This window comes from Peromyscus maniculatus, chromosome 3 (genome assembly GCF_049852395.1).
Source record: "Peromyscus maniculatus bairdii isolate BWxNUB_F1_BW_parent chromosome 3, HU_Pman_BW_mat_3.1, whole genome shotgun sequence".
In the NCBI taxonomy this organism is placed as follows: domain Eukaryota; kingdom Metazoa; phylum Chordata; class Mammalia; order Rodentia; family Cricetidae; genus Peromyscus; species Peromyscus maniculatus.
In genome coordinates, this window is record NC_134854.1 from 54,137,828 (window position 1) to 54,150,739 (window position 12,912).

General features: G+C 44.8%; 1 protein-coding gene across 5 annotated transcripts in view; it reads left to right on the forward strand.

Annotated features, from left to right (window-relative positions):
• The window catches only part of Dgki (diacylglycerol kinase iota), a 452,147-nt gene that overhangs the window by 180,836 nt on the left and 258,399 nt on the right, over positions 1 to 12,912 (forward strand). For all 5 annotated transcript variants that reach the window (XM_015989976.3, XM_015989977.3, XM_076566517.1 and 2 more), the window contains exons 4-5: positions 10,461 to 10,535; positions 11,796 to 11,852. In XM_015989976.3, the coding sequence (XP_015845462.1) occupies positions 10,461 to 10,535; positions 11,796 to 11,852 (132 nt within the window). The remainder of the gene's footprint in view (positions 1 to 10,460; positions 10,536 to 11,795; positions 11,853 to 12,912) is intronic.

A 12,912-nucleotide genomic window follows, 5' to 3' on the forward strand; every position in this document is an offset into this window, starting at 1 on the left:
TGTGTGTGTGTTGGGGGCTCTAACTGTCAGGCCTATTTATTGGTGTCTGCATATCATAATCATATATGTGTGTGTATATATACATACACCATTTTGTGCATATGTCATCAATTCATTTGACTCTCTATAATCTACATCGCAGCTTTGTTCTATACCACAAATAACTTTGAATAGAGAGTCCAACTCTAACAGAAAAGCCACAAAACCAGTGGTGACAGAGCCAGAGACACAGTAAAAGTTTGCATGTGCCAACGTTTAAGTTGATGACTGTCCATTGCCCTGTAAACTAGGATCTTCTGGGAAGCCTAGAGAAGCAAATATGGGAAGAGAAAGAAAGAACAAGCAGATCCAAGGCTGTGGGGATAAACAAGAGCAGAGAGCAGCAACCTCCAGAGACAGCCGTGGTTATTGAATGTGAGATGCCCTTGGTAAGGGGAGAGGTAGGGAGAAGAAATAGGAATACCACCATGCTCTTTGGGGATTTGAGTTCCTCGGGCTGGAATCCCTTTCCTTGTGTCGTGACTGTGAGACAGGAGGCAGAAGGACTAAGAATGGCAGCGTCTAGAACCAGCCAGTGAAGGGGAGCACAAAGCAATGTCCCTTTCAGTCGTCTGCATCTCTGTCACCACCACTCTATTCAGGTGACAGCTCACGCACAGTTAAGGGCCACTCTACACTGATCACAATGACAAGTCTATGTTTGTTCCATGTCTCCATGACTAGACTAAATTTTTGGTAGGGGTTTACAAAAATGACAGTGGTATGCAGTAGTTACCTGACTGAGTTCCACAATAGAGACTTCCGGGATCTGTGTGGTGACTTTCTACCAAATCCTACCAGGGAAATGCTGCACCACAGTTTTGTCTTGTTTAATGATGGGGATCTGATCTGAAAATAAACGAATCATTAGGCAAGTTCATAAACGTCAAAGAATGTGCTTATCCAAAATGTGGTACGGCCTACTATACATGTATGTTACATCACATGGTAAAAAATGAGGTCTGTTACTGGTCAAAATATTCTGCAGTGCGTGAATGTACTTATCACTCTTTTGCCACTAACACAAATCACTCCTAAATCATTCCTCAAAGAGTGAGGATTGTAATACAAGATCAGCTGCTGAGACACACATCCCACTTTCCCCATCCTGAAGAACTCTCCACTGTCCTGACGGGAGCTTTTCCTGACACCGAGTACTGAAGACAGGATGGGGTGCCACTCTTTCTAACCAACTGTCTGCTCCAGCTTTGAATCAATGCGGTTCTAGGAACTTGGTCCTTACCATTATTGCTTCCTGAGTGAGTCTGGGTTGGTTGCTTTCTAGGAAGAAGAAATGTACCCCCTTTTTTCCTCACCGTCAGCACCCTGACTCCCTTGGCTGTCTGCTCTAAGATTTGGGCTGTTTTCTTTTCAGATGAGTATTATGAAGTATACTGGGTGCCGTGGAAACGATGCACTTTCATATGTCCAAACAATGTCCAGAAGGCGTTTTTCTTCTTTCTCTGTGTCTCTTAGGAGGCCATGCAGTTTGCCCTTCTGTGTATCAGCTCAGGTGGGCTCCAGGCTTAGCTCAGGGTTTCTGAGGACACCTAAAGCTACTCAGAAGCGCTTCTGGGAACACAAACACTTCACAAGCTGAGTGCTTTGGCTCATGCTCCTCAGAACAAAGCGCTGTGCAGGAAGTGCATAGGAAAGGGATTTATTACAGTACTCCAAGGTGATTCGGCCACAGCCTAGGAGGAAACTGTTAAATGGGCAGTCAGCTAGGTGTACTTCATAGAAAAGTTGACCAAGGTGTGGGATGAGGCCATCCTGGATTGCCGATTGTTCTATTGAAAAACAAGGTGGAAGTGTGAGAGGTCAATGTCAACTTGGGTGGAGACCTGGGGTGGACTGGAAAGCATCTTTATGCCCCATCATGGCTGTGGCTTGAATTCACCACTTCCCTCTAAAGCTCATGTTCAAGGTTTGGACCACAGCCCTTGCCTCTCCTGGGAGGTGGTACACTTTTGGGAGATGGTTCTAATGGGAGGAAGATGAGTCTCTGGGGATGTAGCTTTGAAGAGTCCTGGCCCCTTTGTGTCTTCTCTGTTCCCTGGAAGCCACCTTCACGCCACTGTGTATACCATGGTCCAAAGCAGCAGGGCCAGAGGCCTGAGGACTGACAAGTCTGCAATCTTGAGTCAAAAGAAACCTTGTTCTTTATTAAGTTGACTATCACAAGTATCTGTCACAGTGTTTGCCCCTCTGTTTTGCTTTTCTCTTCCATTCTTAACTCTTTAGACCAGGGCCCGATTACCTATTCCCACTCATCCCCATACTCCCGGTGACTTTTCTCATCAAGAAATAAGGACAATATTTTAACTATAATCTGAATGACCCCATACAGTCTGGTTGCTGTTGGTGCTTGGACTCATGGCCACTGAATATATTCTGCTCCCTAACACTGGTACCCTGGCCTCTCCTCAAACATCCCTATGTCCTCATGTCTCTGAGCTTCTCTTCCCTCTTGCTGTTCCCCTACCTGGGTTGCTTAGCCCTTTCCCCCGACTTCATACCCAGCCACCAAACCTTGTGTCTGATTCTACAAGGAAATGGATCCCCATGAGCCCAGCAACTGTACCCAGCAGACACACCAGGTCTGGCCCCTTCTCCTGTTAGGAGACAACGGTGCTCCTATACAACAAGACAAGGTCTTCCCCTACTGGAGTTTCCAAATGTCTCCATCTTTTTAAGGCTGAAATTAAGACTCCACTGCTTCCTTTGGCTCCTTCTCCGAGATCTAGCCTCGGAGACCCTTCTCTCTTCTATATGACAGCGTTTATTATTCGGGCCATTCCTTTAACACTTAGCCACAGTATGGCTCTGTTCTGTTAGATAACGTTATTTCTCAAGTTCGTTTTTTCTTCTTTTGTGTACCACCAGCTTTTCCCAGAGGATGGGGATTTATTTCTCTTTAGAGCTTGTGTAGCCTTTCACTGCTGTGAAGACACGATGATGGTTATGATGATCTGTTTGGAAAAGTCAAAAGTCAGTATTTAACAGGTTGATATAGATAGCCACATGGGGAAATTGCTTCCTTAGGGCATATTAGACCATCATGGCCGCCAATAACTGGCACAGAGGGATTCAGGTACATTGTTATATATTGGGACATGGCCTGAGGAATTTGGTGCACCCATTTAGTTCCCCACGTAGTATCAGTTGCCCCTGCTGCCCCTTCTTTCGGATATTCTGAGGTACTTGGGGTATCATTTAAGATCCGTGGTATTTGGTAGAGCTGTCTCTGGGGGACATAGCCCTCACAGTCCCTCACTAGAGAACACTTCCTAATAGTGATGATAGATGAAGACCACTTCTTTAACATGGCCAGTATGACTCAGGATGAGTCATGGAAACCACTAACTTAGGGCCAGTCATCTGGAAACTTCTAGGGCACTCTGAGTTGCCACATGAGTCAGACTCCCGAGGAAAAGTGGTCCTTCGTCTGAGGTCCTGAGGTGCCATTGTCACACAAAGACAAAGTGATGGCCTGAGCTCCTCTAATCAGGGTGTGCTGGAAATCCAGCTGACCACCCTCCTGGCTGGACTAAAATGTCCTGGGTTGTGTGAGTAAAAAGGAGGAGATATCATGAGGGCTGATGGAAGTTCAGCTTGGGCTCCGCTAATGTTCGTCTTCATTTTTCCCAATGCCAATTCACAGATTGCATCCCAGGTTCCCCAGAGACACAGGACCTGCCAAGTACGCTTGTCATTTCTTCTAATTAGACTTTAAAATAAATCAGAGAACTCTTGTTTTCGTTTACCTTGCATTATACAGCCACAAAATTCTGTTTATGTTGCCCAGAGGTGCGGCGTTCCCCTAAAGGATACCGAATTCCCGACACTCTAAAGACTTACCAGGCCTCCTTTAGCCTCTGCCGCAGAGAGGAAGAGGACCAGGCCAGCCTTCTGGGAGTGTGAGTCTGCTCCCGCTCACACCAGTGCTGCCACTGCTAGGCGTCCGGGTCTTCGGGGTGGGGCGTGGGAACCGCTGTTTGGCAGTCTTGCTGTTTCCTCTTTGATTTCCGACCCTCCCTCAGCTTCTAATCCAGTAGGAACTGATGGGGACCAGCCGCTGGGGTTCAGGCAGTTTTCCTCCTGACTGGACAAGAGGAGCTGCTGTTCCCACACAGAGTGGCCTCAGAGCTTGCTGCATGGGAATGGATAGCGTGTCAAGCCAGCACTGGGCATGCGTCTTTCCTTCTGGTCATCCTACCATGCCCCCCCCCCCCAGGCCAAAGTGAGATTCGAGGGGATATAAACCACATAATTGTTGTTGGACTTACGTTGTCATACCTGAAGCAGTTCTGACACTTGCCGCCACACACTTACAGGTTACTGGGCCTCATGTGAATACCAACAAGGACAGAATCAGGAAACCCTTATTAAGAGCATGGAGGTTACCTACTTGATGTTTAGATCAGCAAGTCCATAGAGCCTTTAAATTCACAGATGAGAACAAATCCATACATTCTCTATCGTTTTTATTAAAAAAAAAAGTGTTTAGTGTCTCAGACAACCTTTAGTTTGTAAGTCATGTTTTTGTGCAAGGTTCTATAACAAATGGACCCCAATATAAAAAAAAAAAAACATTCACATCCTTTGTTAATTATTTATGCCTGATTCAATTCATCATTTCTCAAAGTGAAAGAAATATTGACTTCAATAAGATTTTTGATAGGGGAGTGTGAATATGTTTGGAAGGCATCTAGATTCCTATATGTGATGTACTGATGCTATATTTCCCGTTGTGTGGATATTTTTTGTGTTGCTGTGACAAAAAGTGCTTGACAGAAATAAGGGAAGAAAGGTTTGATTTGGTTAAAAGTTTCAAAAAAAATATTCAGTTTGTCAGTGAAAGGTCTCAGTCTATGGTGGCAGGAGTCTGTGCTGGTGGCTATTTACACTGGTGGCTGACCAGGAACCAGAGAGAACAGACTTGAGCCAGAGGTGGACTCAAAGGCCTGACCCTAGTGATTCCATTCTACCAGCCAGGTCCTACCTCGGAAACCTTCCACAACCTTAAGAGCCACAAACTGGAGGCCGAGCATCCAACACATGAGCCATGGAGTGCGGTTCAGATTCAAACTGTGTTCCTGTATTCCGTTTAAAATTTCAAACAAAGAAGTTCAGCCTAACTGAGCAAGACTTCTATGTTTTGAGCCGTGTCTGCCCAGCAGCTCGCTCTCCAGCTCTGTCAAGTGAGCCTCAACAATCCTCACACCAACATTCTGACATGTAAACTGTTGCAGGCTGGATGTGAGGTATTCCACTGAAAGGCTCAAGTGCCAAACGTAGAGCTGCTTTTGAGAAGCAGTTAGACTGTGAGAGTGCTTGTCGAATGGGCTGTTAGTGGGTAGGGCTCAGTTGGAGGAAGCAGATTTTAAGGGCGGTGCCTTTAAAGAGTGTATGTTTCTCCTCCTCTCTCTGCTTCCCGGCTGCTGTGAAGTGAGCAGCTGTGTCTCAGCAAACCTTCCTGCCTCAGCAAAAGCTCTCTGTGGGACCATGGAATGCAAGCTCTGAAGCCACGAACCAAAATAAAATTTTCCTCCTTTAAACTATCTCTCTCAGATATTTGCCTGGAAAAGTCTAACACATAAACCAAAAGTAGGCAGTCAACATGTTGGATTCACCGAAACAGCTTCTACCAGTGGAGGAAATAAAACAGTGTTCTTTACCACTGTGGAAAAAGACCTTGGACTGTGATTGAGAACTTACTGACTCGGTTTCGTATTTGATTATTATATCAGACAAGGTTCTCTAAAGGAACAGAACCAATAGAACATGTCTCTCTCTCTCTCTCTCTCTCTCTCTCTCTCTCTCTGTGTGTGTGTGTGTGTGTGTACACTACATATTCTTGTCTTCTCTCTTACATATGTGTTACGGAAGGAGACTTATTAGAGTGGCTCACATGATAGGGGGTAGGGTAGTCTGACACTGGTTGCCTGGATGCTGTTCTCAGTGGCTGCACAGTCCACAGTGCAGAGACCTAGAAGCTCCCTGGAGAGTCACTGGTGCTGTCTACACAAGAAGGTCAAAGAATCTGGAATCTGAATTTAAAAGAGGATGGTGGCAGCAGCTCAGAACACATGCATTCAGGAAGAAGAAGGTGCAGGCAGTCGGGCAGTCACCTCTGCTTTTGCCTCCTACTGTCCTTTCTGTAAACATCCTCACAGACACACCCCATGGTGCACCTCCCAGGTTTATTCTACATCCCATCAAGATGATAGGGAGGAGCAACCGCCAGGGCTGGAAAGATGAACTATTCCACTTTACGGCTGTTTAGAGGTTGTCACTTAGGAAGCTGGCTGCAGCAGGAGAAGTGGTTGGTTTGCAGGGAGCTCTGGTCAGAGGATAAGGCAAACGGGCTGATTTTTGCTGTACGACGCATTATGCTGTTCTCATGAATGGGAGTTCAGATCATGGCTTGGGTATTCTCCATCAAAAGACCCAGAAGCATGTCATGTATTTTAAGAAGGTCTTTAAATATTCTGTATTATTTAAATGAAATTAGCCTTAGGACTTAGAGCACTTTATTTTATGTGTTGTCTTCCATGGACTTTCATGCTTGAATTAATTGAGAAATGAATAATGTTAGTGTATTTACATAACCCAGAAAGCTGAGTGAGGATAAACATTAACCCTGTGGTTCCTACGCTCTTGTAAACTGTGGGGTCCCCTTTTTCCTCATGGTCCGTTGGCCACCAGTATGCGAGGGGCAGAAGCAGAGACAGAGCTCTGTAAGGCCTGTGAACAGGGTGGCAAAACCTTTCTGGGAGACAGCTCAACTTTACTCCAGAGTGAGGGGAGACAGAAAGGCTTGGGACCGTGGCTGGGGCATCATCCAGTTTGCATTAAACAGCACCCTCCTGTCGGAAAGCTCCTAGTACAAGTCTCAGTTATACGCAGAAGCACGGTCCTATCGTAAAGCTCCTCGCCAATGTCTAATTACCATATGGGCAGCAAGGGGACAGCGTCTGTAGGGAACTGTGTCAAGGGTCACACTAGAGATAAACCAGACATCTGGGCCTAGAGACATTCTCCACATAAGGTCAGATAGAGAGCAGGAAGCCCTCCACCTGGAGAGATTCCTCCATATTGCCTAGCTTGGAGAGAGTTGCCAGGCCATGGTAGACTGCAACCTCTGAGCAGCAGGGCCTCCCAACATAAACCAGGATCCCTTGCTCTAAAAATGATGTTGATTAAGCATTGTGACATGAAAAGCGAGAAAAGAAGCGGGTGTGCATTCTGGTTTCAGTGAGTACAACACATGACTTCTTGAGTCTAGCCCGTGTTCTCCTTCCTACCCTCCACATATTGCTAGAGAAGTCAGGGTTTCTTTGTATGGGTATTGTATTAGTCTCATTAATAAAAAGAAATTCAGAAATGTAATTGGAAGAAAACTAGAGGACAATTTTATTAGAATTTGTGTGAAAAACAATAGGACAAGCAAACTCTAAACCTTGGCAACTGCCTGGGTGAGGAAGATGGAGACTAGGAAGAGAGAAAAACCAGCCTGTTTTGCGGTAGAGGTCAGCAAGCAGCTGCATGGTGGAAGGAGTGAGTGACTTTAGAAAAAGAAAACCCAGAGCATTAGGGAAAGCACATTTATGTTTCTGGACAGGATCTGAAAAAGACAGAAAGTAAAGAAAAAGCTACAGTTTTGGAACTCAGGAAAGTGCACCGGCTTAGTAGTGTGCCATGTAATAAGTAGCTGTATCAGAGGAGAGGCTTCTGAGAAGTACATTATCTCATTAAAGGGATAATTATTCCTCCCATCTCCTTAGCGTGCATTCAGATGAATCTGTTTTCCTGGGAGGTGGACTCACAGCTAGGTGATTGGCGGACCCAGGTGGAATAACACTTAAGAGAGGATACAAGACTATGTAGTATGTAGAGAGAAGAGGATGTAGTCTCTATTCCAAACATCGAAGCTAAAGAGAGATGGTTGTGATGTTTCTGGTGTCCAAAGTGGATGATGAGGAAGGAGTCCAACCCCAGTGGCCTAGGAGCCTGCTAATTCCTCTAAGATGTGGTGGCTTCTTAGAATTCCTGGTGCTCTATGGACTAAATAAAGAGAGCAGTAGAGCACAGTGGCAGAAGGAGTTAGGAGTCATTGATAGGGAGGATGCTTTCCAGGCTGTATGATGTCATAAGTCCATAAGTATTAGCCCATTTTGAGTAGCATTGCCTGGCACATGTGTGGTGTAATCTGTTAGGGATTGGGGTGGGCACGGACAAGTATCAGCTCCGGTTTCCTTGGCTTCTTGACTCAGGTATCACGTGCATTTTCTGCAGGTGGTGCTCATGCAGAGATCTGACCAGGCTATCCATAGGAAAGAGGGAGCAGTGGTCATTTGTTTATGAGCATTCTAGTTATGAAAATTTGCAATCAAATTTTATTACTGCTGCTGCTGTTTTTGTGACTACTACCATTGCTACGGTTGATGCTCCTACTGTTTCATACTCTTCCTATCATGGCTGTGTGTGTGTATTCCTCCTCCTCTTCCTCCCTATTCCTCCTTCTGTTTTTGGTTGTAGAACAAGACACTTTGAACAGCATCCTTAGGTGTCTTGGTTTCCCTTAATCCTTTGTTGTTTGAAAAGTCAGTTAATTGCCAAACATACTTATTGTTCTATATCATATTAGGAGGATCGAAGCCAAGAGAGGGGTCACACGTTTACAGTCCACAAACACAGCTACCAGTGTTATTGTTGCACTGTTTTGTGCACTACGGTGGTAGCTGGTGACAGTTACCACTCCTGTTCACAGAGGCTGATGTCCAGCATTGTTGACTGATGTGACTATAGAGGAATAATGGGACACAAAGGGTGATCATTTCTTTCCTTCTGCCTCCCCCAGCATCCCCAGGGCTGTCTGTAGTCCATCCCTCCTGGGCCCTTTCTCCACAGCAGCAGTGTTATGTGTATCCCTCACCTTCCTGCTCCACTGGGCTCCGCTGTCCTTCCTCAGCAAGTTACTCACCAGACACAGGTCACCAGCAGTCTATGTTGATACTTTCCAAATGTACAGGGACTCCCAGCCTTTCCCACCTGGGCTCTTTGGTAGTCTCTTGTTATTGTGAGGTTCTGTGCTCAAAATGTGTTTGATGTCTCAGGTAATAGTTTTTAAAAATTATATATATATATATATATATATATATATATATATTTTAACTAGGTTCAAAAGCAACTGTGTCTTAACATGAACAATAAAAACAACTAACCCACCAAATGATGTGTTAATTACTTGACTCCAGTTCATCATCTTAGGGGAGGAAACACTAATTTAAAGATGATCTGTTGGGGAAAGTAAATATGTACAGTACTTAGAGTGTCTAAGATCATTACATGTAGCACAATGCATTTCCTGTCACGTTGGTTACTACCACCAGAGTTATCAAGGCAGCTCTTCTTCAGGCATGTCTGTGTAGAGGGCTCTGCACACCCCTAGTGGTGCCCCTAGATGATGCTGGCATGGATGACATCGGGAGTCCACTTAGTCCTCTCTCTAATTCCACCACGTTTGGGTTTTTAATTGTTGGAGACTTGAGCTAGACCACAGAAAGCTTTGCACTGTGAATTTACACATGCATCCAAGATTATCAGGGCCACATTTTATGATGCTTAGGAGCCAGACAGATTGGGTATGCTGTGCCCCAATTGGCAGGCCTTGGACAAGTCACTCACTCTGTGTGGGTTCTCTCATCTGTGAAGCAGGGATAGGGCTGTCTCTACTTCATAGGACTGTAAAAGTGAAGTGAATTACCATCTGTGAAGTGCCATGAGGACAGAGCAAGACCTTAGTAATCTTACTAGCGGCTCCTGCTGTCCTTGTTGCTATTTATTATTGCTGTTCCTGTTTGTGTTGTTGTTGTTTCCTGGGTGTGAATTCAGACTTGTAATCTCCTTCCTGATGATATGGGTGGAAACCCAAATAGCACAGTTTCGATTTGTACCTAGAACGGAAGTGTAACATGGCCAGTCATTGAGATATAGCCTTGGAGAGTAAGGTTAGAATGCTTGATTCGTACATAAGACAGAAGTTAAGAAGGTTGCCTCTGTCCCTCATTAGTGCAAATGAAATGTAAAAGAAAGTGTGAAAAAGTTAGAAAACTTAAGGACAATGCTTTTGTTGTTCAGCTGTAACACTTAAAACTGATGTAACAGAATAAAAAGCTTGATTTATGTTACAAGCCCTAGTAGTAGAGGGTAGTATTGACGTCATATTTGGAAGAAGCCATCTAGGTCATTGGTATGTGGGTAGGTAGCTACCCTGACATGTTTAGGGATTTTCAATGTGCTTAGTAACAGAAGTAATTACAATTTTGCCTGATTTCTGGAGTCTCTCTTACCAGAGAAGTGCCCAGAATAGCGTGCTAACATATCTTTCCTGTATTTTGAATTGAATGTTGTAGAAATCCGCTGTCAGGAGGAAGTGTGCAGTCTGCAAAATCGTGGTCCACGCTGCCTGCATTGAGCAACTAGAGAAGGTAAGAGAGCGCCACCTGCTGAGGAATGGATTCACTGTACTTACTTGCCAAGATCGGGTGTCAATTTCTAATTTTTTGAAAACAATGGCCTTAAAAAACAAAAACAAAAATGAAAACTGTGAGTTTAATATGACTACCAGAGTAACGATGAAAAGAAAAAATATAAAGGTCATTCATCCTGTTGTCTTCCTTAGCTTAATTTGATATTATGTTGTGTTGACTTTTGGGAAAGCCTAGCACACAACAGTTCTCTTTCTGTCTCTACTTCCACAAGATGTTTCCTTTAAGGAAAAAAAAAAGATGCAATGAGCTTTTTAATATCGTAGCTTCCATATGTTTCTCTTTGTGAGTTCCCATATTCCTAAAGTAGCTCTAAGGGAGAGAGCCAAGACAGCTTAAAGCAGCTCTCAGACTCCACTGCAGACCTCATGGGCAGCGTTTTTTGCTGGTGCAGCATAAATGTGGGGCTGAGCTGGAAGTGGCATCCCAAGGGTGGTGTCTTGTCTTCAGAAGTGGATTCTGAATGGTCTGTTTATTTATCAACTAGGGGACGGGAAGATCTCTAATAGAGAGTTGCCTGCTGCTCTCATTTATAATTCTTACTCTGTGTCCAGGCAAGACCCTTTGTGGTATCTGCATTCTCCTGCTACCCTTCACAAACACAGTGGGGCCATTTTAGCCTCATGCAGTGTTTGCTTAGCTTCGCCAGCTGCTGCCAATCTTACAGCCATGCCTGACACTTTGAATACATCCTCTCTCGTCTCCACTCTGTTGTACTTTATACAGGAGCAAAAGTGACCACAAGGACATCTCCTCTTCAGAAAGCAAGGCAGTTCTGAGTCCTTGACAGGGAACATCTATGCACGTGCTGAATAGTTATCACAGCCGTTAGGACTTCTCAGGTTTACATTTTTCCACTTTTAAAAAAATCTAATGCAACCGATGGGTTCAGCAGCCGCATGCTTTACCTTTGGCTCTGAGCTCTTCCTCAAATTCATGGACTAAGAGCATTTTTGTTCAAAGTTAGAGTTCATCAATGAGAACACAGGAACGCTGGCGGGAGGTGTGAAATCACTCCTCGCCATTGTGGATTATCTAGGGAGATGCTTTCAGGAGACGAGGAATAGACTAAAATAGATTGCTTATTCCCTGTGGGTTTTGTTTTATAGTCTCGATATCTACCGCTATTGCTTGTTTTTGTAATTCTGTTCAACCTGACGCTTATCAGTAACATAATGTGCTTTTCCTTTCAAATGACAGATTAATTTCAGATGTAAACCAACATTTCGGGAAGGAGGCTCCAGATCACCAAGAGAAGTGAGTTTTGTGAGTTGTTTCAAACACCACCTTGAACTCTCATGGGTACAGCGAACCCCCAGGGATTCACCTGAGGTTGACAAATGAGTTCTTTCTTTCTTCATTATAAACAGCAGTTTCTTCCTGATATACCAATAAGTACAAGGACTCTCTAAGTCCCTTCAGCACACTGCACTTCATCCTGCCACTGGTGTGTGCTCAGGAACCAAGGTCTTAATGAATGGGACAGAAAAGTGGGGATGGGGGAATGGTAGAACTCAAGGGGTAAGGAAACAAAATCCTGTCCTTGTCTTATGGCCAGTTTTTCTTTTGGGGTGGGTCTAAGCTATTCTGGGGGTGAGGCACAGCAGTCACGGGTCTCCCGTGTGCATGCTGGAGCCGGGCTGCTGTTTCCAGAGCCAGCCTTAATGCTGTGACCCAGGGCAGCTTGCCAGTTCTGCTTCCGCTGCTCCCTTGACCTGTGAAGCAATACACACAGTCATCATAGGAGGAAGTTAGGTTCAGTGCTCAGAACATCTCCTTATAGTCAGGTCACTGTGAGGATAGACTGGGATGGAGAGCAGTTTGTTTGATTATAGGAGTGTGAGGGGAGGAGGCAGCATGGAGATAGGGCTGCTTTTACTGCTTTTGTGTGGAGGAGACAGCTACCACAATTCAGAGAAAGCGAGAGGCGTGTGTGTGTGTGTGTGTGTGTGTGTGTGTGTGTGTGTGTGTGTGTTATTCTAGACAGTCTAGAACCAAGCTCCAAATTGTACTTTGTAATCCACAAAACAAAAGCTTTCAAGTTACACAACCCATTCTCCTTAGAAGGCAGTGTGGTATGCTCTGGTGCTGTCCACTGTCCGCCAAGCACCAGAGGCTTATGTTTTCTCTTTAAGAATAAGAATTCTTGGTAAGTGTGATTTCTCCATTTTATTTACATTCCTAGTGAGAGAAGTTTCAGATCCACTTAGAGATTTACCCCTTGGAAACCTTCCCAGCCAATGTACTCCTCAAATCAGCCCTGTGTAATAGAGAGGAAGGGCAAATTGGTCAGATGAAGGGCTTCCTGGAAGGCGCA